The sequence below is a fragment of the Taurulus bubalis genome (genome assembly GCF_910589615.1).
Source record: "Taurulus bubalis genome assembly, chromosome: 8".
NCBI lineage: Eukaryota > Metazoa > Chordata > Actinopteri > Perciformes > Cottidae > Taurulus > Taurulus bubalis.
The window spans coordinates 13,721,104-13,747,250 of NC_136596.1; the positions used below are offsets into that span (position 1 = coordinate 13,721,104).

Sequence of the window (26,147 nt, forward strand, 5' to 3'; positions counted from 1 at the left end):
TCCTTAAATATCCCCTTACAATTGAATCCCACCCATTATTCTCTCTCCTTGATACTCTCTTCCACGCACACGCATTCCTCTTCTTTCTGTCTAGTATCTCCAAAACAATTCTCTGACCTTCCAAAATGCACACAAACACCCCTAAAACTGGAATGTGTTTCTGACTGAATAATCAAATAACACCACTCTCAAATGAAACCAAAGTAACATACAAACAGCCCACAGCTCACATGCAGGTGTGTGTGCGTGTGTTTTTGTGTGCGAGTGAGGGAATGAGCATGGAGATAGACAGAGGGGGGACTTTCCATTAAAACGGTATTAATTTGGCCGGTGAGTAAAAATAATTAGAGGTAGATTAGAAGTGGCCTCTGAGGCTGTCTGCTTTGCCGACAAACAGTGGCTAATGTGAAGCAGATGTTGACATGGGAGCTTTGCAAGGAGGAAGAAGAAAACATGCATGAAGAGTAACGTTGTAATAGTGATAAGCAGCTGAGAGGGATACAAAGGCTAGTTCTGACCTAGTTCTCAACTTTTGGATGTAGATTTTTTTGACTCGTTCCATGTGAGTGACTGTCCACATACCGCAAGGCAGTTAAAAGAAATACAAGTGAGCCAGTGACCTTTACAAAATAGTTTTTTTTTTTTTATGTTGCAGTCTTATTCAAGGAAAGTGTGTATGAGAACATTATAGTTCAAGGTGAATATCAAGGGAAACAGAGAGCTCTTACAGGGAAATTACAAAAGTAGCTTTTAATGCATTTTTTGAAATAAAAATGGGCCAATATGGAAAGACAAATGCCATCCAATAACCACTTGAAGGTAACAGCTTCAGAACAAAACTATACAATATGAAACTAGCAGTATTAAAAGAATCCCATGGGAGATGGAACATAAAAAAGCTAATTTAAGTTACTCAACACACTACGGAGAGTACCACAGACACACTTTCAAGCCCCAGTAGGGATATTATTGTTTCGAGAAAATTGAAATGCAAAGTAGTTTGAAAATGTTGCAATTAAGAGGACGTGAACGCAGCAGCACAGCTCTCCAATGCAGTTTAATTAAAATATCACATAAAGCAAAGCAGTGTACACACTCGAAAGCCTTCAGAACAAGATAAATGTGTGCCAATAAGTTATTTTGCAGAGGGAGAGGGATCAAAGTTGTAAACAGAGAATCCCCCATAGTGTGTGTGTGTGTGTGTGTGTGTGTGTGTGTGTGTGTGTGTGTGTGTGTGTGTGTGTGTGTGTGTGTGTGTGTGTGTGTGTGTGTGTGTGTACGTGTGTTTATTTGTTGTGTGGTGGGAAGGTGGTATCTGGTCTACCTGTGATGTGTCCAGGAAAACGCTCTTTCTGAACTTCCCTCGCCGTATCTCCATTTCAAGGGCAGAGCCGCGGGCAACGGTTGCTCTTGCTGTTTGATTTCGGCAAAACATCGTGTCTGTTTTCTGCTAACTTCACAGATATTCAAACTCGCAAACTGGTGAGGAATCGCCTCGAAAAACTGCCCAAACAAACCCGGCGCGGATCCAGATGGCACAAACCGGCTCCACCAGAGGAGAACTCCCAAGCGCCCAAATCAAACACTGATGTTTCCTCTGATGTGGTAGCCGAGACTGAAACACGTCCACTCGCAGGAAGAGAAAAAAAACTGATTCACGGAGTCTGCCTTCACAGCTGACTTTTCACTTTCACAAACACTGCCCCTTGTGCGTACAGCGATAAGTGACACGGTGACACCCCACGCGGTGGAGCTGGGACCTCACTTTGCCCCGTCCTGTATCCTGGGACCCCTACGGGCGGAGAATGCCGAGTCGAGATTTACTATCGCGATATTAGATGTCCGTGGGAGGCCTGTTTCTGCGAGTCATTCAGTAGAGATGGATAAAGCATGACACTACACCACCAATTGCTTTTTTACCAACAGGTGTAGCCTTTAAATGCACTTCTCACAGCAGTTCTTTTGACATATTATTGCAGAGTTAACACAAGTGTAAATAATGACATTAATTATGGCCTTGTTTCATTTAGGTTGGCCAGGGCTCTGGTATTATGCATGCTGGCTCACTGGATTGACTGTGACACATATAGATGTGGACCATAGTTAACGTTATCAGTTAGACCTGTGTTTACCCTGTGATGAAATAGGCCTAATATTTAATTTTTTTTTACTTTGAAAATGTACAAAATCCAAAAAGGATTAATCAAAATTCCGAGCACTTTTTTAGGGATGTACTCTGATATTGAACTGTAGTTCCTTATTATCATTTCAACAGATAAACATTTTGGGCTGATTTTTAAATGTATTTTCCAGTTTAAACACCTGGCAGAAACAATTTAAATTCCTTTGAATTCAATGTGAAAGCATTACTCCACATTGTAGGACCGTACCTAATTTCAGATGTATATCTTGCTTACTGACAAATGTGTCTGCTATGGTTTAAATTGGCTAAATGTATAAAAGGTACTTTAAAGTTATTGTCGTGCAGATGCCTTTTTCAGAGCGGTACCACTCCATTGAATGAAAAAGAGTATGTGCCTTTGAATGATGAATCCCCCTACGGGTCCAGGTGGATTGATGAGGTTAATATCATATGGCTTACATAAAGAACATGTAAAACAAGTATACCAGGAACATTTGATATGTTTCAGGTGATTTCTTTCTTTCTTTCTTTCTTTCTTTCTTTGAGAATCCCCATTTCCTTAATACTATTAACACAGCCTATTAGTGGTATGTAAAGTGGGGGGAATGAGCATTGCTTTTCATGGTACAACATTGTATTAATTAATGAACCGCACCAGGACTTCACTGGACCTGCTGTGAGTGGAATTCAAAAAGTCATAAAGGATCAATCTCTCAGAGGCAAAGGTCACATACACATAGAGAGTGGCAAGGTTTTGCCGAGAAGTCCCAGCCTTGTAACACAAGGTGAGACCACAACACTGCTTAGTCCAGTCCCACAAGAAGACACATGTTATAGACACTGGGATTGACATCCAATTTAGGACCCTTAGAGTGATGAACTATCCATCCTTGTCTCATGGAGGTGTGTGAGTGGCTGTTGCATCTACACGTCTTAAGAAAGCAACATACTGTATCAGATGAATACTGCCCTTGCAATTTTTTTATAAAATGCTTCAATAAAAACACTATTTCCTTTCTTTTCTGTAAGCAGTTCAGAGATATTACAATAACAAACCTTGAAGAAGAAGCCAGTGTTCAGCAGAGCTCTATTTATCTATTTTCTGTACATTCAGATACTATGTAACCCCAACCATGACCTAATGTATCACCAGAAACTACTCAAATAAAGTGTATTAAAAAAGAGGAATCAGAAGCTACACTAAAGCCAAACATCTCTTTAAAAGCTTTTAGTGATGCAAGGCTGGAAATATAGATAAAGTCAACATCAGCGTTTGTGTAATTGCAAGACATTGTTCACTCTGATGTTCCTACTATTTACAACAGAACTTATTTAATTAACACTGGGTAAGCAATTAACTCTTCAAACCCGCTGTCTGGCATTATGGTATCTTGTTGTGATGGTGAGCCTGTTTTGTCATAAATAGCCTTGGTACGGCAATCTCTTTTCTGTCCATCAATTATAAAATATTGTTTGTGTTCTTAGAAACAGAAAAAATGTATGAATAGTGTTGCATTTCCCATATTTTAACCAATTGGGTGCACTATGCTTACTCGAAAACAAGGTCTCCCATTACATCCAGTAATTTATCATAGAACACGCATACTCTTCTTTATTAATGGGTTAAAGGCGTTATCAATACAATCTTAAACATATAATGATGTCTATAGTTCTGCAATGAGTGTTTGGTGCTCGGTCGTATGATGAAAGGAGCTTGTGTAGCCAGTTTCTCTAATCTCCCCCCAAGTCTCTCATTTAAAAGCAGGATGTTTGTTAATGTTGGGAGTGTGAGTAAATAGCTGAAGGCGCTGTAACTCGTGCAACAATGTGATCCCGCTTGGATGTCTGTCTGTTTCCTAGAAGGGATATGTGAAATGCAGATTATGTTTACACGCCTCATGCCACTCTGGACAGTAGGGGGTAGACAGTCACAGAGGGGAGCAGTGCTTTCCCAAGCTAGGTCTGACCCCCTTTTAACTCCATGCTGGGTTCCATCGAGCCCTTTGGGCAGCTCAGTTTGCTGCAGTCAGGCAAGCATGGGGCTTATGTGCAGGCTTTGCCGTGGCAGATTTTAAATCCATCTGTGGGGAAAAGATAGGTCTGGTTTATCACCCCTCGTTTATAGTGCATATTCTATTTGCAAATCCCACAAACTACATTTTCTCCCATTACTGTCCTTCTTTTCTCGCTTTTGCCCACACAAATAGGACAAAACAAAAGTGACTGCTACAGTGAGAATCACATACAACAGTCAACACTGGCACAGTCACAGTGGGCTATAAAGTGCCGACCACAGTCAGTACACAAACAAAGGGGCCGTTCTTCACTCGGAGAGAAATGGCTTTGAAGCAGCTGGAGAATGATCACATGATACAAAAAACAGGAGACAATCATGCTGTTACATGACGGTACCCAAAAATCCTATTGTTTCTCTCTTTTGCTTCACACACATACAGTGTCTGATCAATTGCCCACCAGTTTAGAAGTGGGTGTATACAGGCAGCAAATCACCAGTATAAGAAATATGGGAAATCTATTCGGTTTTCTTTTCATGGAATGAAAGTGCTACAGGCGCAGCAGAATGATTGTGGCTGATCCCACTGTAATTACATGTGGTTTTCTATATTCTAAATATACACATATACAATAACCATACTTCCTCTACTGTTCTTAGATCAGAAACATTCCAGGATCAGTTTTCAGTACCATTTGGAAAATAAATAACGGGTGTGCAGATCCAATGTTATCAAGACTAATTAATTTCACGTTCTCATTCCAAACAAGCATACCATAAAGAAACCATACAAAATTGGTGTATTTACTCCAATGGTATATAAACACCTCAATGTTTTCTCTGACCGGTAAAGGCCTTTTTATATGCATTAAAAGCTATTAAATCTGAGCTTGTCAAGTGTAAAGGATGCCAAGACAAAATATATTTCAGTGATCTTAATGTCTCTTGTTTAAGAATAGTTTGTATCTGCACAACAATGAGTTGAAGCTGCAGCCTTGCCTATGATCATCCTGAATATGCACCCATCTGATGTGCAGCAGCAAAATTATGATGGATAAGGTCCTATTTTGGGTGGTGGGCAAGGGAACACCTCAGGGATAAATAAAAAAAGAAAGAGCGCTCAAATGTGCGTGAGCACACGCACACACTTTTCTGAATTGACTGCTTGGAAAGCACCAGAGGGACTAAAGCAGGACTCAAGTTGGCTTGCAATACAATTAGAAGCAAAGAGTGGTTCTGTACAGGTTTAAACACCTAACTATTATGTGATAATGTCACATAGTCTTAAAACATTAATACATTATACTAGTCTGACTTCTGCTGGACATTACTTGCCATTACAACCATGCATCATTAAGTCCATTCTTTCTTTTTATAATTAGAAAAACAAATGAGAACAATATGTTTACGAGTGAAAACATGTATGTCTGTAATTACAGACAGCTGCTGCCCAATAAAGTTTAATTTTACAACAGGCCTCTATGCAACAGTGCAATAAAAACAAAGCAAGAGTTATCAACGGTGCTGCTCCGATAGCCTTTATTTAATCTATTTACAAAGAATACAAAACTCTCCTCCTTGAGCTACAATGAACTCATAGCATGTACACTTAGTTTATAACATTTCATTGAAACAAGAAAAACACACATCAGGCACAACAGGGAGGATGGATGCTGCAGCAGGTCACGCCCTAAGAAACTGAAACTATGAAATGCTGAGTTGATCATTTCATTTGTGTTGCAGTTTCGTCCAATTGGCCGCTTCTTTGCGTCCTTGTTTCAACCCCTGTAAAGAGAATATGTTAACATAGCTTTACTTTTAAAAATCAAGGACTCACATATTATGCAGCTAGAGGCATTTGATGAAAAGGCTCTTCTAGCCAAGAAGAATAACAGCGAAAATTAAGTAACTTCGAGTCCAAATTACCATACACGCCCACTGCTCTTCACTACATAATGCAAGAGACTGAACCTGTAAATACAAGCATCCCTTTTATAGCCTATAATTAATCAGTTAGCGTCTGTGCACATACCAAGTAGTATCCCGTGTGATATCCACTCATGTACCAGGAGATGAGCACGCTGCCCAAAGCTTCATCATCCACCATGTCAGGGCTCATCGGCGGAGGTGGAGGGATCATCTAAGGCAGAGAGAGTGTGATCACAATGCAGATGCTGCAAGCTGACAATATTTGATCATCAATAATACGCTAATTTGAAAGGTGTTTCTCAATTTACCAACTGAATGAGTAAATGTGTGCTTTTGACATCTTGATTACGAACCCAAATGCTAAAATAATACAGTATTTCCTGCAGCTTTTGCAATTAGTGTACAGGAATATATTCCAACTCACTGGTGGACCACAAGGCATCATGGGAGGCCAGTGAGGAGGTACAGGACCGTGACCACCAGATCGTCGGCCTTCTCCCTGGTAGAGGACATAAAAGATAAAAAATAGTTGAAAACAACAAACTGAACTAATTTTGCTTGAATGTGAGGCTTAAATATCCCTCTTCTGTGAACGCTCCCCAACATTAAATAAGTGCAGTCTGAGGCTCATTCCGTTCACACACACACACACACACTTTGTATAGAGGCCCATTTCCAGCAACTATCACTCCAGTGTTCTAATGGTACATCGTGTTTGCTAATTGCATAGAAGACTAATGGATGATTAGAAAACCCTTGAGCAATTATGTTAGCACATCTTAAAACAGTTATGCTGGTTAGAGAAGCTATAAAACTGGCCTTCCTTTGAGCTAGTTGAGTATCTGGAGCATCACATTTGTGGGTTCCATTGTACTCTCAAAATGGCCAGAAAATCAGAACTTTCATGTGAAACTCGCCATTCTGTTCTTGCTCTTAGAAATGAAGGCTATGCCATGTGAGAAATTGCGAAGAAACTGAAAATTTGTCTGGGTGACCCCAAACTTTTGGACGGGCGGACGCGCGCGCACACGCACGCACACGCACTAAACTCAAGAAATATGTTTGAAAATAGTCTATTACCAGTTTTGTTTGTCAACTTATAAAAAGAGATAAGGGGTCTTTCTTCTTACCTGTCTGAAAGCATGCATGGGAGGTGGACCTGGAGGAAAACCAGGGAAACCAGGAGCCTGCATAGGAGGAGGCTCTCTGTGGGTCTTGGACTTCTGGGGTTTACTGTGTGGCTGTTGTTTGTGATGGTTCGGTGTCGTTGACCTGTCACTTTCCTCTGTTGATGATTCTGCCTCCTTTACCTGAGTTGTAGAGACATATTACTTTAGCCTTAATTTGTCATTTTCTGTAGTTGGAGAATACAAAGGAAAATGTCTTCAAGAAGGTAGAGGCAAAAATGTAACTAAATAATATCAGAATCAGCTTTATTGGCCATGTATGTTTACACACACATGGCCAATAATACTGTTTTAAATAATCCTTTATTAATCCCACAGTGGGGAAATTATTCTCTGCATTTTACCCATCCTTTGTAATTAAGGAGCAGTGTGCTGCTGTGAAGCACTGGGGCTTCAGTGTCTTGCTCAAGGACACTTCGACATGCAAACTATGGGGAGACCAGGGATCGAACAGGCTACCTTGTGGTTTCAGGACGAACACTCTCCCCATGAACATGATCACTTTAGATAGTACAAAGTACACAGACATAAAACACCGTTAATAGGTTACTCTTACGCTCACATATATCTGCACTCATTCTGTTTTCCACAGGTTGAACGTTATTGTTATTATCTTTAAAATATATTCAGTGCAAAACAGGTTATTTGCAGCCACTATAGGTAATTACATGTGTTGCCAAATATTAGTTATTTTTTGCACATATATAACTTTATTTGCATTGTTCTAACCAAGTGATTGTACATGCTATTAGTTTTTGTCTGATGGAGCAATCTGGTTTACTTGAAAGGGATTTCAATTTTCTTTATTCTATTATTTGAAAAAGCATGGATGGAGGAGTCACAAAAAGTTGGACCACTTTGTTACAATTGTGTATAATTGAGCGGTGGGGACACTTGCTACTGATATTTGATTACATTAATGTTTAAGTTAGGATTTACAATAAATATTTTAACTGCTACTGTGTTAAGGGAACACTGCTGTTAAAAAGCACCTTATTTGTTTAAAGTGTTTGCAAACCAAATATTACTGCACTTTTGTTCATAGCAGTACTTTAAAAATAAAAGTGCTCAATACCCTACTTTTGAATTCATTATTGAATTTTGCGCAAAACAATGAGATTTATCGCAGAACATCATGCAATTAAAAATGTTGAATCATTGCCCAGCACTAGTAAAAAATAAATATATATAAATAAGCATATAATTGCATTTCATAAATAGAAATAAAACAACCTTGGTATCTGTTTCCTCATCACCCTCAGAGATCTCTGAAAGTAGGTCTTCAAGGTTCTGCTCCTCCTCGTTGCCGTATTCTGTGTAAACAACGATACAAGTGCCCCTCTTCTCGTCTATGAAGGAGATAGTGGCTGCATAGAGCTGGCCATCCTCGGACCAGTACGCACTGCACGAGTCCCCAACCTGCCACTGTGACACAACATAACAAAGTGTAACCATGACTTTAACCATACTATTTTGGTTGTCTCTCTGTCTGGAGGTAGCCCAATCGAGAAAAACAAAACAAAGTGGGTGTACTAACCACAAAGTTAGATCATTAAAATGTGTTGCCTTATGTGTTAAAATGTGTATGATGTTGATTTCAATGCTGTCTGAGACACCTACAAAACTGTCAATTAAACAATAATCCTCAATCCTGTATATTCATCTGCATTCTTAAATTTGCAATACACACCTCTTTGTCTGGGGCTGCATTTGTTCTTTTCCTGCTCTGGTTCTTTTTGTTGTTCTTGCGTTTTTTTCCTGGCAGGTTTTTCTTGGAAGCCTCTGGTGCCTCTTCACCCTTAAGAGCAGTCTGCCACACACATCATGAGCATAACATGAGTGGGAAAACATAAACATTTTGCATGCACACATACACACTGAAAGGCATGTACTTTACCTTGAACGATGTAACAGCCTTGTCATACGCCTTTATCAATGCTGTGTCATCCCATATATCTGAATCGTCACTCTGGAAAAAGAGAACAGATTAAGTGCCTCTGCAAAATGAGAGATGCATGTTGTCACATTTGTTCCACATACAAAGCAAAATATGACAGAAAAGATGCAAAACATATAGTGTACTCGTACTCTTGATTTGATCTATTTAACAGTGAGCCAAGTGACTTTTTTTTGCAGTTGAACTGACGTCTACGGTCTGACCATAGACCTGACATGTTTCCTTTGGAAGGGATGCTACAGTGAGTGCAACATCTAGGAGCAGCTACAGCTTCAGTGATGCCTTTTTAAGACAGGCATATACACATAGGGCAAGATCTCGACTACACGAACACGTGAGGTATACTGTGGGTTTCTAGTTTAATTTGTTACTATTGCTTTTGTCTTTGTTAACAGACTAAGCAGAACTCGTCGCTGGTTTGTAGCTTAGCTTCCTAGCTTAACCGTCCAACCAAATATAAAGCGTTAAACAAAGATGTATGTGTTCCGTCATATTGAGCTCACTCATGCATCGTAACTGACCTGTCCAGCTCCACGTGAAAACAACACGTCTTTGCATCCATTCGCCATGTGTAGAGGATGTGTAAGCTGCACTGCTCACTGCTAATTGCTAAATAACTAACGGGCAACGTGCGTCGGAAATAGTGACGTAGGGAAGGGGTGACGTTTATATCTCGCGACGCGGTGGTTGGGTTGGCAGCAGCAGTAACTTCTCCAAGACCCGTAAACAAACCAGACTGCTGTGTCTTGCTGTCGACACATTGTATTTTCTGTTAGTTGTAACCACCGGAGATCACAATCGTTGTCGTGTGAGTCACTGAAGATGATCGATTCCTCTTTAAATTCTGCGGGTGCAAAAGTGGTCATCGCTTCATCCAGCGATGAGAATCACCCGCCAGAAAACATCACTGACGGGTCAGTGTCCGCTATTTGTTTGTGAAAGTTGATGCAAGGTGTTGCTTTTATTGCTGTTTGAGTCTCAAACCCGTTGGATCACAATGTATTTGTCCCCTTTCACCCAGAAACACGAACACGTTTTGGATGTCAACCGGGATGTTTCCTCAAGAGGTCATCATTCGCTTCGCTGAATCCTCGCATTTGTCAGCTGTGACAGTGGACAGCTATAATGGTATGGAGGCTGTGAAGGTGCCACACATACTGTTGCTGTCAAATTAATTGTTTTAGAAATCAGTTTTCTGGGAGTCTGAATTGTTTTAGTTATTTGTCAAAAAAAACATTATATATATATATATATATATATATATATATATATATATATATATATATATATATATATCTGGTTGTGTGCTTTTCTTTTGCAGTCAAGCATCTGAAGATAGAAAAGAACACATCACAAAATGCCTCTCAATTTGAGTCTGTTACAGAGCAAGGTAAGAGCAACACCAGCTGGAGGATCATTGGTCAACACATTATTGGTAAATAATTTATAATTGTATTAATGAACTGATGTCTTGTAGAATTTAAACAAGAAGAGGGACATCTTCAGTCAAACACTATTTTGGTAAGTCAAAATATATAATTATCATGTAAACTATAAAAATCCTACTGTTAACATAAACCACTAAACAACTACTTGTCTTTATTTTTTCAGCTAAATGGAAGCAATGCAATCCACCTTCGTTTGATCATCACTGCGGGATATGATCACTTCGTCTCAGTGCACAGAGTCAGTGTACAAAATGTACACACTTGATTGTTGTGAATTAAAGCCGTGTGTGTGTCACACACACACGTATATGGCATTATTTGAACAGTGTAAATATTACTAGATTTCATTATTATAACCTGTTTAGATAACACGCATGGGCACTGTCAACAGAAATTTAGAATCTGATTAGCATATCTCCTGAATATTCAATTAATGCATGTCTACACAAAATTAATGGGATCATCTTGATCGTATCAGTGTGGTTGCAACTGCAAACAAAGCATACAGTTGAACGCTATGGTGAATTTTAAAATCTGCCCTCAAATTCTGAAATGAGCTTGAACTAATTTTCTGTGTTTGTGCTTATTTAATGTTATGGATTCACTCACAGGGCTGTTCCTAGCTAATTTCATAAGCTGATAGTTGGCAAAGCTTTTGAATAAAAGAGTTGGATTGTGATGAATGGTAGAATTACTTACAAAGGAAGTTTCTCTCTCTGTGAGAGAGAGTTAATTAACAAATGTTGAGCAGTTGGGGCTTAAATTGGCATCCGGACAGCCCCCCCATGAGCAGAATTTGACATCCCCATAGAAATGGGAATGCAGCTAGGGGGTTGGGCAACCAGATGGTTTCCCAGCCAACCAGCAAGTCTCTAAAGACTGAGGGCCTATTCACTAGTACTCCAGCCACCTCCTGTACTTATTTCCTCCACACACACTCGTACACTCACACACAAACTGACTCTTATCTACCTCTATTGCCATTTCAACTTGTCGGTAGCAAAGGGTTCAGCAGTGTCCGAGGACCCTTTGGGACTCCCTCCCCAATTACTTTGCTGACTGGAGGAGCTTGGGGATTTGCTGAGGCTGTTTGCTGTAGCTTGGTCTGCATACAGGGATCCAAATAAACCAATAAAAATATGAAACACGCCTGAATAGCTAGCCCCCTGATATTGTAGAGCAACTAATTGCTTTGGGGTATGGCTGGGATATAGCACATTTGAGTATGTGAGTGTGTAATGAGTAATGAGGGCAAGGTAGAAACTGATACAGTGTTATTGACTCATCTATTATTTATAGGTATGGAATATATATTATAATGTGAGAGGTCAGGGTCCGGCCATCAAATGAAGTGGAAACCCCCTTTTAGGAGAACAATTTGATATATATTCACAATAGTTCAAATTGTGAATGTATTACATTTGTTTGCTGTGAATATTTAAGCAGAGATGGCTTTTTTGCATGTTGAAAAGGTTTGCAAACGCGCCTCCCCATTACTAATGAATTCAAGTCCTTTTGTGCTGGACTGTCAGCCGATCAGGAGAATCACAGCAGGATATGAGTGCATTATTATCATGTCACTGCAGGGCAGGGCTAAATTATCACCCTGTGTCTTCTGACGGCTTTCCAATCGCACGAGGCATCTGCTGGACCAAAACGTTGTATGTTCAGCTGAGTCCATACAAAGAGATGTATATCATAACCCCACTTTGCCTCTGCATACCATCCTTGAAAATGGTTAATTTCATGAAAAAGATATATATATATATATATATATATATATATATATTAATTAAAGTTATAATGTGCCATTAATATCCCCTTTTAAACTATTCTTCTCGTAATGCACAATATATATGCGTAAAGCACATGACAACATTGCAGCAAGGATCTATGTTTATTGTATACAATCATGTAAGTTTCTCTGATGATTCTTGTCTCGTTACTTTGAGGAAGGAATACCTTCATCCAGTCGGCTCTGTTGTTTTCTTTCATGTCAGACCACGACTTTGAATTTCTTGTTATCTTTTCTGTGTGGTCCTCCATTCGTGTCAGTAACGGAGCCACGCACACTGACAATGAGCTTTAATTTGATTTCAGTTTTGATTTGGTCCAATCTGCTTAGTAATGTCATCTAACAGAAGATGACAGAAGTTGAGCTGGAAAGAGTTGCTGGATGAGTAAGGATACACTAAAGGCCAAAATTAGATGATTAGGCAGGGTAGGAAAACAATCCTCTCATTATTTAAGTCCAAGAGGAATGGAGAATGATAATGAGGGATTGACAAAGAGCGCAGTTGAAGACAGCTTTGAATATATATCAACAGGAGCGGGCCATCGTCTTCCTCTGTTAAAAAGAGCCTCAATGAACAATACTGTTTCTTGAGATCAATAGCAAATTCACTTGTTTAGATAAACAGTTTTATAATACAGCGAAGTCATCTAGCAGACGTGTAAGAACGAGTACTGATGCACAATTTACAGACATTTGATGATTTTGTAATTACCTGTGTTTGCACCCTAGCATGTTTGTTGGTACTTATTTCCATATCCCCATCTGTTTCACTGAGGATTTTTTGCCCATTGATGTACAAGAGTTTGATTTCACAAATTGAATTCCAGGAATGTTTCACCAGTGCCATATCTAGAACCGTTCTTTTGCTGTTTCCAAATTTGACCACTTCTCTCTGCTAAGGACCAGAGTAAGGGCTGTTAAACACTTCTCACTTATTTTGAGTTTGAGTGCCCCCGGTTACAGCACCTCACCTTATAGTTCCATTTAGTCTGTCTGCCTCCAAATCTCTCCTGACCTGCTGTGGTAATGTGGGTAGCTGAGCAATCTCAAGCAGCCTCATTACAGAGATTGCCACACATTCTTGACCAGCACAGTGTGTGCATATATTTCTGCCTGATAGTCTATGTGAGCCCCTGAGTATTGAGTGGGTGGAGTAGGTAAACTTTTGCTTCACAAACTACTTTGCCCTTGTGGGAAGTGGAATAGCTCCAAAATAGCAGAGCCAAATGTCCGCAGCTACTGCTAGGAGGGATTGTTTATCTTCAGGTGGAACAGTGCCAGCTAACTCTCAGAAAGTTATATGAACAATGTAGGGAGAGAGATAGAAAAATACTGGGAGATCACCCTTTTTTCTTTTGTTTTCCTCTTAAAATATTTGTTTTATTGCATTCTGTCCTGCATCGTTTAATCTCTGAAAGTGAATCCCCAAATTAGCATTTGCCCTTCAGATGTGTTCTCTGATATATACTGTACTATGTGCATTTCTGTATTAGGAATGAACAGGTCCATAGCATAAGGTTTGCATTAACAAAATGTGGATTTCATGCACAATCCAACAATGCAGAAACACTATCCACCAATTCAAAGTGTTCATAGATTTATTTCTATCAGGATAGTTTTAGAGTTTAATAATAATGTATTACAATTGCATATATTTGAATAGTGCAAAGTCTTTGGCGATTGGACTCCATCCTGAATTTGGAAAAGCAAGGGGTAGTAATGCTGATATCTGCGAAGGCAGAATCCCCCCTGGAGTCCAGACACTGGTGGTGGTGTTGAAGAAGGGAGTTGCCATAACCTAATGATGAATGATGAGCAGGACTAAATGCTGACTGGAGGTGCCTGGGGTGGAGGAGGGTCTCATCGGTTTGAGCTGAAATGACAACTGACAGCAAGCAGAGCGCGAAACTTTTTCAAAGTTTGACAACACTGTGATTGGCTTACGGCAACTGCGCCGACTCAGACTGGTTGGTTCAATCAGCTGATGAAGTAATCGCTGAGAGACTGAGCTTATAAATGAACCGGAGAGTAACGAGTGTCTTCCTTACTGAATTTACACTTGAGCTTCATTCAATTACATTTTATAGTTAGATTACAACGGTGAATGAAATATTATGTTAATGATATATCTGTTCGGTGGAGTGATGATTCTTTTATGAGTGGTAATAGGATATATCATGGTACCTGAATTGACACATGTAATGGCACTGCTTTGCAGAATTAATTTACTGTATCATTGAAATGTTCTCAGTAACAGAAAGTTTGAGTTTGAGTTCATCCAGAGAATGACGCAAACATACAGATGATATAATAAAATATATCAACTGCAGTATAATGCATATTGATTAAAATTTTCACTATTGAGTTGAATTGAATGAAAATGCATTATTTGAACATGTATTTTGAAGTGCAAAACACTTTTACATTGGTGTGGACATAACAAATATTCACATCATCGGACGTGTGAACAGTTTTGAAATGACATGCACAAACCCTCATATTCATTAAATGTCTGTAACTCTGTTACGTTGTTCATTCTGTACACATGACATCTATTGCTTCTGTCCATCCGAGGAGAGGGATCCTCCTCTGTTGCTCTTTCGAAGGTTTCTTCCCTCTTTTCCCTGTGAAAGTTTTTTTACTATCTTTATTTGGGGGAGTTTTTCCTGATCCGATGTGAGGTCCCGGGACAGGGATGTCGTATGTGTAGAGATTGTATAGCCCTCTGAGGCAAATTTGTATTTGTGATTTTGGGCTATACAAAATAAACTGAATTGAATTGAATTGAATTAAGAATGGACCGTGTTGGAGCAAACAGTAACATGAATATACAAGGCAAAGTCTATCAAGGTTCAGGACCTTCAGACACACATAATACACCACTGCCATTTGCCACGCTGGAAGGGACAGATGTTAAGCCACTATCATGCTTATTATGTGTTACCCCCGGTAATTAATCATGGAACAGATAAATCAGCTATCACTGAGCAACTAATAAAGGGTGTGTGCCTGATTTAAACTATGAGTGATCCTGTTAGACAACATGGTAAAAAAAGAAATAATCTGAATTAAACATTAAATAACTTAGTATTTACTTTTAAACAAGTACTAACAGTGTCATCACAAAATACATTGTGACCTGAAAACAAAAATACACTAGATTATGCACATTCTATTAAATAACCCTTGTAAAACAACTGATTAGCAGTGAATAATCTCCAGCAGTTTAAATATCATAAATATCTGTGGTGAAAAAATAGTCAAGAGCCCAGTTCACTTTTACTGAACGTGTGTGAGTGCTTCCATTAAATCTCTGTTGCAATAACGTCCTCATACGTTTGTAACCCTGAGCTGTAGTTGATATCCATGCCGAGCTCTGTCCGGATCTCCAGTTCAGCGGTCAGTTCCTTCAGGATCCTCTCAAGGTCCTGGTTCTTCTTGTGCATCTGCAGGTAGTTGATCTGGAGCTGCTTCTGGTACTTGATGACCCGGTCTTTCTCCATGTTCCACGTTAGTCTCTCCTGCTCAAAGCCGTTAGCCAGCCTCTCCTGAGTGTCATTCTCCTCCCTGAGCTGCTGCTTCAGTCTCTCCACCTGTCTCTGGAGTGATTCTGTGGCAATATGTCCACTGCTCTCCTCCCCATGGCCCCGGGCGGGGCTGTCAGAGCCTTGGATTGGTCTTTCCAAGGCCTGGGACTGGGCAGGGGCCTCAAGTTGCAAACTTTGCTTCAGTCTCTGCTCTTTGGCCATGGCAATATCCTGTTTCATTCCCTGAATGTCTTCCTCCAGTTTGCCCACTTTCTCTCTCAGCAAATCCGCCTCATTCTTCTTGCGCTGAAGTTCATTTTGGCACACCTTAATTAAAAATGGAAAATATTCAGTCATTGGCAGCAATTAAGCAGACTATTTTGCTTGCTGTAACAGGGTCTAATCAAATAAAGTGTAAAATAAACTCACTTATTCAGACTGTGATTATATAATTCTGCAAAAACATGGACATTGAAAACAGTCTTAAGGTCACAGTTGAGTGTAGCACTAGCACATAAAAGCAGGTATCTTTCCGAACTCAAAGTGCTTTCATCTTATTAGAACTGTGTGTCTATTTTATTCACACATCCTTATTTGAGTGCCATGCTGGAATGAATTGCCGTTGAATCATGAATAGACAAACCTCAACCTCGATGGTTCGAGAGCGCAGTTTGTCATCATGGTCTTTATTTTGTCTCTCGAGTATCTCCATCTTTGCTTTGTTCTCCTTCAGTGACGATCTGAGGCAGACTATCTCGTTTAGCCTGTGGTTGACGTCTGCCTGGCAGTCTCTCAGTTGCTGCTTCAACAATGAGATCTCTCCTGTCTTCTGGCACACCTACATTCAGACAAAGACAATTATGAAGATGAACCAGTCAGAGTAATAATGTGATATACCTCACACTGGTAGTTAAAGAAAACATCAGCCAATACTCTAGTATACTGTTAATTATGTGCAAGGCTTCACATACTGAACATTTTTATTATTATGGATTTTGTGCATTCCTCTTAATGACACCACCCAGCAGAGTGACACTGAGATGGAGAATTGTTAGTCCTTAATGGCATACAGGACAGTAAGTATTAGTAACTTATATTTCATTGCAAAATATCATATGACATGAGAATGCATGGAGAACACTACTTTTACATTTCACCTCATTCCAAAAGCAAGCTAAATATTTAAATAACTGAAACAATCTGCATGTTGCTCAACTGGCTGTAAACACAAAATGGACATATTACCAGCATAAATACACAGAGGCAAAAGTGTTAACAAATAGTGGCCTATTTAGACCAGCAGACACAGATCTAACAGGTGTTTGTTTGCAGCAAAATAGCTGCAAACGGGTCTGATGAGAATGGTGAACAGTAAAGCTTCGGGCCATAAATCCAAAACAATGAGCTGAACGATACTAAAACGCTCCATTGGGTTGAGGATAACTGCAGAGTTGGGGATAATTATCTGTAGGTTCATCTCTTTGAGTGATCTTTTTCACATTACATACAGTCCTTTGCACCATTTGGTTATATAAAAAAATCTACTAAATGGATTTTTGACTCTTATGGTGGATTTCTTTTCCTCATTACACATGATGCATAGTAGTGGAGTTTTTATCCAGGGATAGAAGAGCATTATGTTCCTACACCTCCTCGGCAGCCTTCAAGGTTGTATCAGATTGGATTGTATGCTACAAGGTTTCCAAACCAATTGATATCACTCGACTTATGACTCACCTCCCATTGAGTTTCCTCCAGTGTCGGCGCGAGCTGTGTGCTCTCTGTCGCACAAGACCTGAGTCTGAGTTCCATAAGATCCTTCTCTCGGGTTAGCTTTGAGACATCATCCTGAAGACTCTCCTTCTCTGCCTGTATACAAGAGTTCATTTCTCATTTCACATATTATTAAGGTGTGGAATTTATGTGTTCCTGCTAATCCTTTTTTTCTTCAATGAAATTAAGGTAAAATACTGTATCTTAAAGGGTTAATTCACCACCTTTTATGTGTCCAATCAGTATTGATGGTAAATGTAGTCGATTGAAGTAATAACTTCTTCACTGTGTGACATAATGACCCAGAAAGCTGAGTTTTTGGCATCACAATCTGTTGTTCTTCTTGAATCCAGCAACATCATTTGATGTGAAAGTGGCATAGTTGTATGTGCAAGGATTACAGGCTATTTCAGCATGGATTTCTTGTCTTTGCTTCTTGGAAGGCAGAGGGCGCACATGCTTTAGATAGCGCTCAAAATAAGAACTTCCTTGTTCTCTTCTCTAGTTTTGCAAACTAGATACGTTTCCAAAAATGAAAATGGCATCCCTAAATATATGAGTGCAGAGGATGTTATGAACAAGGAAACATTTTACAGTGTTTTGGGTGACTTGGATATTCACCCGTATTCATTCAAGCCAGAGTATATGGCCTCTAGCCTGCAATATGGCCGACGGGAACCTTCCGGGCATCAGAAGCTTGCGCTCAATGCAACCAAGTACATCTAGGCACTGCCTGCACAGCTCCTCAAGCAGCTTCTTCACTCAATGTAGCATGCATTGAGGAATGTATTGCTTCAATTGTCTACACTTGCCATTAATATTGATTGGACATCCACATAAAAAGGTGCGAAAGTTTCCCTTTAATTCATTGAAAAGGGGGAAGTGTTGGTGTGATGAAGATGAACCAGAAATCAGGGATACGAGAAAGAAAAGAGTAGGTGTGCTGACCTGGAGCTGGCTGACCTGCAGCTGAAGTGCTTGCTGGGTTTTTGCAGCCATTTGGGACACTTGCTGTAGCTTTGTGGAGCAGCGCTGCTTCAGCCCTTCCATATCCTCAGCACAGTACCTTTGTCTTTCCTCAAACAGCTGGCACGTGTCTGCTTCCTTGTCTTCAAAACTCACCTATTGTAAGGGGAAGATAACTAGTGATAAGATGCACTGATCTTGATTATGAGTACATGCTGTTTTTTTTAGTAAAGATACAGCTTGATACCTGTAGCTCCTGCAGTTCAGTCTCTCTCTCCAGCAGCCTTTGTTCCAAATGTTCAATCAGTGACTCATCTGGAGTAATGGGGGACCGAATCCCACCTGCAGTTTCAGAGAGAGCGCTTGGCTCCTCTGCACAAAGCGGGGAGCCAGCATCCCCATTAGCCTTAGATGCCAACCCTCCGCAGTTTAAACCAACCCTGTAGCTACAGTCAGGGTTAGTGCTATTCCCATTGACCCATGGAGGGAAATTGGGTTGTACTCCCTTGCTAAGGCTGTTTGCAGGACCTGAGCTGCCATCACTGTGACTGACAGGACCCGTGGAAGCACTTAGGCTGCCGCTGGTGCTGTGGGTGGGCAGGCTAGACATGGAGTTACGTCCAGAGTCTGAGAGAGTCCCTAAAAGAAAAAGAGACGGCATTTCATTTTTGTGTAATCTGTAGTTCCACCTGAATACTCTAATTTTGAGGCAACGGTTTATCAATATGATATGGATAAAGACCTGAGATGGTGTCTTGCTTGTGTCTGCTATAAGGGCTCCTTGCTTTATCCAGAGGACAAAGGATGTCCAGGCTGTTGTTGCCTGTCTCTGTGGAGGATGTACTCTTGGGAATCACAGACTTGAAGGCAGTGGAACGGACCAATGACTTCTCAGCAGAGGTCTAGAAGAGTGAAATGACACATAGTCAGGGGTGCTCTTCCCCATTTTTTTTATTGTATATTCAGTGGCTCCTCTTAGCTTATACTGAGAGTACAGAGAGCCAAAGATGAGTCACATTCTGAAACTTAAAAAATCATAATGACTGGCTTCCAGAAAGATAAATATTGTCACATAGTGGAAGGCGGTAGATTTTCTTTTTTATCAAGTATTTTTATATTAGAAATAGAACCACTGAAGTGTGCAGGATCGCTTCACTACAAGTTGGCAGTATTAAAAGCCAGTAGTTGCAAGTAAAATTCACCAGACTGTCATAAAAGAGAAAACTCATTTCAAAGATGAACTTATACTCCGCATGCCCCATCTGTGCTGTCCAAGAACGTCACAAGCAGTACCATACCTCCTCTCTGTCCTCCTCTCCTCCCCTCTGCGTCCAACATCTCTCCCCCATGTGCTGTCTGAGCGAAGATGAATAGCCCTTCTCTGTGATATTAATAATATGAGCTACTGCTGAAGTGTAAGAGGTAAAGCTTGTGAGCTCAGCATTCTTTCTCACTGACTTCATGACTGGGATGCCTTTCCTCATTTTTCTCTCTCTTTCTATCCCTCAAACTCTCGTTGGCCCCCGATCTCTCTCTCGGGGAGAGAGAGAGAGAGCTCTTTCTTTTCTCTCTTATTTTCTGCTCTATCTCTTTTAAAGCACGCTTCAAATTCCTCTCCTTTCAGAGCCTCCTGCCCCTGAGGAATAAAGACCTACTGAAGGAGACTCGATTTGCCTGTGTATTCTTGGCACAGAAATGACTTCACTGAGAAGATCAAGGCATTCTTAGGTCATTAATCTGGCTGGGGGTGATTAATAAGCTGGGAAGGTTCAACACAGGTTATGAGGAATGGCTGCTACCAATTAACTACCTGCGTTGCATGTTTTATCCCTTAACTTCGCTGTGAGGTTTTCAAGTCTTTTGCAGTTCTTCCACTTAATAGTTGTAAGAATAGGTTTGATGAGGCAATGAAAATGGACATTAAATCATAATGTCTGATATATCTATTAAGTGTTCTTTTTGTACAGTATAAATAAAAATATGGGTTACTGATAGGTGAATTTTGTGACTTTGCACAGAGCCAGGCTAGCTGTTTCCCCCTGTTTCCAGTCTTTATACTAAGCTAAGCTAACCCTATGCTGGCTCCAGCTACACAGTTACTGTACAAATGTAAATTTGCCATTATTCTTCTCATCGTACATAACATCGTACACAATACGTGACAAGAAAGCAAATATAGGTATTTTCCAAAAATGCTGTACTCTTCCTTTAAATTCTAATTGAGAGAGGAAACAATAGACATTTTGCTCACCCTGTCAGTCATTTTTCCTGACATGACCAGCAGTTTTGGTTGCAGTCGTCCATCTGATTCCCCATCTCTGTTTTTTCCACCTGCATGACCTTCCATTGGTGCTCCTCTATGGTGAACTGACCTTGGTTTATGGCTCACCTTAGAGGTAAAAGGATAAACATGTTATGCTTTGTATATGCATATATGTGCAATATATTTCTAGTTTTTTTAAACTAAGTTTATAATTTAATGTCATCTGATGGCACATACTTTGATGTAAAAGAAATCTTCACTTCGACCTGACCGGGAGTGTGACAGGCCTTTAGAGGGCTGAGTGGTGGACGAGGAGCCCTGAGTGAAGCCACACTTTAGTAACTCTTCAAGGCTGCAACCTCCACTCTTTCTATGAGGACTTATTCCCTTTTTAAACCTATGTTCAGATGCCTTGCAGTGTTTGCTGTTAAGGCTGTTGCCGTTGACAAGGCTGCTGACACTGCCCATGGTCCTGCAGGCATAGGTGAGGGGAGGGTGTGGCTGAAGTCCAGGAGGTAAAGTTACACAGAAGAGAAGGGAAGAAACAGCTCATGACCCCATAAGGGAACTGTCAATGGTTCCATCTGCAAGGCAAGAAAGGGATAATACACATTAAACACAGAGATTATTAGCTTTTGATCATTAAGTGTTTTCATGAAAGGACTAAACCATGTCATAGTTTCATCTGATGCTGTTTTCGTGTCGTTAAGTTATATTGTTTTCTGTTCAGTCCAGATATGCAGTGTTGAAGTAGGTGTGTTCAAATTTGCAAAACAAACAAAGTGAAAAAAGTCCATCTTGGCACTCTGCCTGGCTTTGTGTGTCTAGATTTATGGCTGTGCCGTTGAATTTGACAAATAACCCTTTGGGTGCCTTTCCTCTAAACAAACTGGCAATTGGGCTACTTACAGAATGCTCAACACTTGGCTGGTGCTGCCATCTGAATAACACCATACAATATGGCCACAGACATACATATTGACTTTTATTAATGTGTTTGGCTCGAATTATGAAATAACGATTGGATTTATGTTACATTCTCTCTTATAATACAAGGACATTTATCCACAGAGGGACTAAGGATGCGCTCTATTCTCTGTCCCCACCCCTCTTTTAAAAAGAACGAGACCCCAGATGCTGCTCATCATGATCTCCAACCCACAGGGGAAAAGCAGTGACTTTGTAGCAAGGGGCTCCATCCTGGCTAACCACCTGGTCCTCAGCCTTTAAGCATTTTATAATGTCCACACCAACAAAGCATGGAACTAATGGCCTGCTGTAAGTCAAATATTAGTGCACATTGCATTTGGCTTGAGGCAAATTCTTGATCATTGGTTGCACGGTGGTGTTTGTAAGGATACACATATGCTGTCAGTCTCATTATCTTGAGGTGTTTGATGGGAGAGCTGATGCAGGCTGTCACTTTTCATCGCTCAGAAAACAATGATGAGCAAGATGCAACATGTACAAAATAGATGTATCATCATGAGGAGACTAGGAGCATCAGAGAAAATTAGCAAGTGAGACAAAGTGGGGAAGTTTGAGTAGTTTCCAAAGTAGAATAAGACAGTGACAGTTAACATGAAGACATGAAGAGGAAAAGGAAAAGATTCATGAAAAATATTGGAAGTCTTCCAGCACAGCGTTAGTTTTCCTTTTTGTCTGTTTCATTTATAATACAATTCAAAATATATTCTAGAAAGTAAACAGCCCCTCAAAATATTGAGTAATGGTACAATGCAGTCCCCCTCTGTACTAGTGATGTAAATGCCTCTGACAAGATTGTGACTGCCTCTATTCTATTGTGCCTGAATGTCTTCCTCTAAATCTAAACTCCAGTGAAGGCACTATCACTCTCAGATATTAGCATCCACCATCTGACATGGGACTGAAGTAATGAAACAATATATTGTACTTACTGCCAGGTCAATCTAAGCATCCATCTCTAGCAAGGCCCCTGTAGAGTCATCTATCCAGTCCTGGAGAAATGGAACAGGCATGCACACATATGTGTATGTCTGTGCGTGTGTGCCCTTGACTGACCCAGCACCAAATGCAAACCTCACACTATCACCACGGCCAGGAGTGTCTGCTAACTGTTCTGTGGAGGGGGTGGGTCTTTCTAGTCGGGCCGTACCCAGCTTTGCATTATAACTGACATGTAAATTCAACTCTGTGTGTGTGGGTGTGTTTTGGGACCTCCTGCTCCCCCCGGGGGAGCCAGTGTACAACATGTGCTCCCATAGAACTGGCGTGTGCCGCTCAAGTGATTAACTCCCATCCTTCACAAAAGATCTTTTACACCCCCCGTGTACCCCCCTCTTCTCTCCACTATCACCCTCAGACACCCTCCGTTTGTGCATCGACTTACTGTGTAATAACCATTCATCCTCTCCCCCTCCCTCCCTCCTTCCATCGGTCCCTCCCTCCATCCATCCGTCCCACTCGGTGCCCTGCACCCACCCTGAACAAACAACACTTCATGTGAAGGAGAAAAAAAGGCGCTTGCTCTCTCTCTTTTCGCTCTTTGTCTATTGAAGTGTGCCACTCTTTGTGTGGACTCTTGTGTGCCGGTTGATGTATTCTCCCTAAACAGCCCAGGACCATATTTGAGTGTTAAATAAATGACTAGTCCTTACGATGAGAAGGCTGGAGAGCTTCAGTTTTATAGTGATTTACCACTATCCTACGTTTATGCTGTTTGTTCAGACATACACTCACAGACTTACTCTCTCACACACACACACACACACACACACACACACACACACACACACACACACACACATCTTTACACATACACGCAAACAACACACACTTTTACACAGTCTCATTGCTGGCGCACAAGTCTCTCGAAGGCAGTAGAGCGTTCATCAACCCACAGAGTACATGACAAAACACCTTGTGGATGAAATACAATCACGCATCACGACAGGAAAATATACAAGGTACTGTGTTCCAAATGAACAAACAACAACAGAAGAGATATGGCCCCTAAGCTCTGCTGCTGACAAAACAGGTGTAAATCTTAGACCCCATTTTAGTCACGAGTAAAGATATACTTTCTCGGAATGTGAAGAAAACAGACAGCTTTACCACTCATCTACCGATTGAACAGTACTGATTCATTGATGTCATACAAAAATCAATGAAGAAATCTGTTTGTTAGAATAGAACTAATGGGAAGCAGCATGACCACTGTGGGATCTTTCAACATGTGCAGACAGCATTGCACCAAAGTTGACATCATATTACATCATAGTGTCTGAAAGTTGTTGTTTTTACCATGAAGTGTTTTCACAAAGTCTTTTGACTCACAGTATACACAGTATCGCTGTAGATCTCCCATAATCTTTTTCAGCAGCAGCCCTCACTCATCCTTTCAGCTGACTACCATTGTTCTTCGATTGGTCCCATTCAGCCCCACAAGCCAGTTTGTCTGGACAAGGATCCTGCCATTTCACTTTTATGTCCCTACTCACTTGCTTGAGAGATTCTGCCATTTTTACTTCTATTTGATGCAAATATTGATTTAAAAAACTTTATATTGCTCCATCATTGTAAATTGTAATGAGCAGTATGAAGCAGTGCCTGTGTGTAAGCAGTGGGTGGTGTATGTGTATGGGCGGGGGTGTTGTTCTAGCTTTCGAGCCCCAGCTGACCTGCCTGACACAAAGCCCTGTCCCGCGCAGAACCAGCTGACAATACACCCCAGCCCCCCTCCACTCACATGCACACAGTCACACATAAAAACACACTACGAGGGCATAGCCAATCCATTTCCACAGCCAGTGGAAGGCAGCAGTGTCCTATTAAGGTCCAAGATTTATACCTGTCTGACAATGACCATGACACTCTCCTCTGTTCTCACTGTACCTCTACACTGCCACGGTGCCAGATGGCATCTCTTTAATTCTCACTGTCTTTATGGTAATTTCGAACAGATGCATGAGAAATCTATCTAGTTCAGTGTGTCTGTTTTTTTAGGTCAGTCTCAGGCAGCTTATAGTTCTTTGTTCATGTACGCCGTCTTAGGAGCACAGAGCATTTCAAACAGTGTTTTTACATGTTCAACCCCATTTAGTATACAGTTTTATTTGGGTTGAATTATTGCAATTGTAACAGAATGTTGGAGGACTAGTGAGGAAACCTTGTCAATGGTCAAAAGGCATCCTGACTAAGTCCAAAAACACTTTCCATAATGGAATTCAATAGCATTGTTTCTTTAAATCCTCCATGCACAGTGAAGGCCCATGTCTTTTCAACTCCATGCCAACAGGATTTATGTCAGAAATAAAGAAAAGTTTCAAAGTCCAAGTTAACCTCGATGACATCATCAGGGTTATTTTTCTCGTAACTTTTGTGTGCCGCCTCCAGAGCCACAGGATATGCCAAATAGTATTCCCCATGATGTGTAAGTTTTCCTCTAACATTACCTCCCATTCATTTTAGCAATGAGGCAAAAATAAATGCCTTATTATATTATCGTTTTATTTTTTTAAACTGTTTGTCATACACCTTCAACTGATGTAACTACAGCTTCTTGAAGACTTAAAACTAACTTAAGGCAGCTAATCTATCATGGTCCTTTTTGTCAAATGGTGGTTATCATTGTGAGATAATGGAGATAAAAGCAGAGTTTGTTTTGCAAAGACTTCCAGCGTGGTATATTCAAGTGTTGGATGTCTGACAATGAAAATGTATGGAAGGAGTCGACTACTGAAATACAAAAGCTACCAAATTGACATTTTCACAACATCCATGTTGGCTCATCAAAATGTGGGCCAACAACGTAAATTAATGTCTGATTTTAGTTTCTCCAGATGAATTGATATGAATGAGTTCAAATTTAAAAGTAAAAAAAGCAGTAGAGCATTCAAATATTTTCCTATAAACATTATATTAATTCTGTTTAAGAACGTTTGATTACTAGATAAATATATATATATTCTGGATTGCACCTTTAACTTTGGAGGAGACATCAATCCTAATTAGGCTGTTCGATCCTCAAAATGTGAACCCTAACCCAGTGTGATGTAACATGTTAGTTTACTGTTTACTGGATATGATTTGTGATTCACACAAAGCAACTGATGATTCACATGTAATGAAGCAGGCATCTCCCATTCTCCTAGGCATGACACA

The 26,147-nt window shown here is 40.4% G+C and overlaps 4 protein-coding genes across 4 annotated transcripts in view; 1 reads left to right on the forward strand and 3 right to left on the reverse strand.

Moving 5' to 3' along the window:
• The window catches only part of rtkna (rhotekin a), a gene marked incomplete at its 5' end in the record, with an annotated part of 53,503 nt that extends 52,068 nt beyond the window's left edge, over positions 1-1,435 (reverse strand). Inside the window, one exon of the mRNA XM_079221829.1 lies at positions 1,325-1,435. Coding sequence (XP_079077955.1) covers positions 1,325-1,435 — 111 coding nt within the window. The remainder of the gene's footprint in view (positions 1-1,324) is intronic.
• Positions 1,436-5,686: 4,251 nt separating this feature from the next.
• smn1 (survival of motor neuron 1, telomeric) lies at positions 5,687-9,799 on the reverse strand (the record flags this gene model as incomplete). The annotated part of the gene is made up of 8 exons (XM_079221724.1): positions 5,687-5,942; positions 6,190-6,297; positions 6,511-6,585; positions 7,217-7,396; positions 8,507-8,698; positions 8,964-9,083; positions 9,171-9,242; positions 9,752-9,799. 8 exons carry the CDS (start codon positions 9,797-9,799, stop codon positions 5,886-5,888), a joined length of 852 nt encoding a protein of 283 aa, XP_079077850.1. The 3' UTR covers positions 5,687-5,885.
• Positions 9,800-9,963: 164 nt separating this feature from the next.
• Positions 9,964-11,351, forward strand: hspb11 (heat shock protein, alpha-crystallin-related, b11). The gene is made up of 5 exons (XM_079222816.1): positions 9,964-10,144; positions 10,252-10,358; positions 10,552-10,620; positions 10,708-10,751; positions 10,842-11,351. The coding sequence occupies exons 1-5, from the start codon at positions 10,053-10,055 to the stop codon at positions 10,941-10,943; spliced, it is 414 nt and encodes a 137-aa protein (XP_079078942.1). The 5' UTR covers positions 9,964-10,052; the 3' UTR covers positions 10,944-11,351.
• Positions 11,352-15,778: 4,427 nt separating this feature from the next.
• lzts1 (leucine zipper, putative tumor suppressor 1) lies at positions 15,779-21,470 on the reverse strand (the record flags this gene model as incomplete). The annotated part of the gene is made up of 9 exons (XM_079222105.1): positions 15,779-16,327; positions 16,644-16,838; positions 17,738-17,869; positions 18,722-18,895; positions 18,987-19,378; positions 19,482-19,641; positions 20,033-20,095; positions 20,991-21,128; positions 21,240-21,470. The coding sequence occupies 9 exons, from the start codon at positions 21,468-21,470 to the stop codon at positions 15,779-15,781; spliced, it is 2,034 nt and encodes a 677-aa protein (XP_079078231.1).
• Positions 21,471-26,147: the final 4,677 nt, after the last annotated feature.

What these genes read in the sequence shown, in the direction of transcription:
- hspb11 (XM_079222816.1), top strand. Translation starts at nt 10,053, where the DNA reads ATGATCGATTCCTCTTTAAATTCTGCGGGTGCAAAAGTGGTCATCGCT. An exon ending in CCAGAAAACATCACTGACGG is followed by an intron (nt 10,145 to 10,251) that starts GTCAGTGTCCGC and finishes CCTTTCACCCAG; the next exon opens with AAACACGAACACGTTTTGGA. An exon ending in GACAGTGGACAGCTATAATG is followed by an intron (nt 10,359 to 10,551) that starts GTATGGAGGCTG and finishes TTTCTTTTGCAG; the next exon opens with TCAAGCATCTGAAGATAGAA.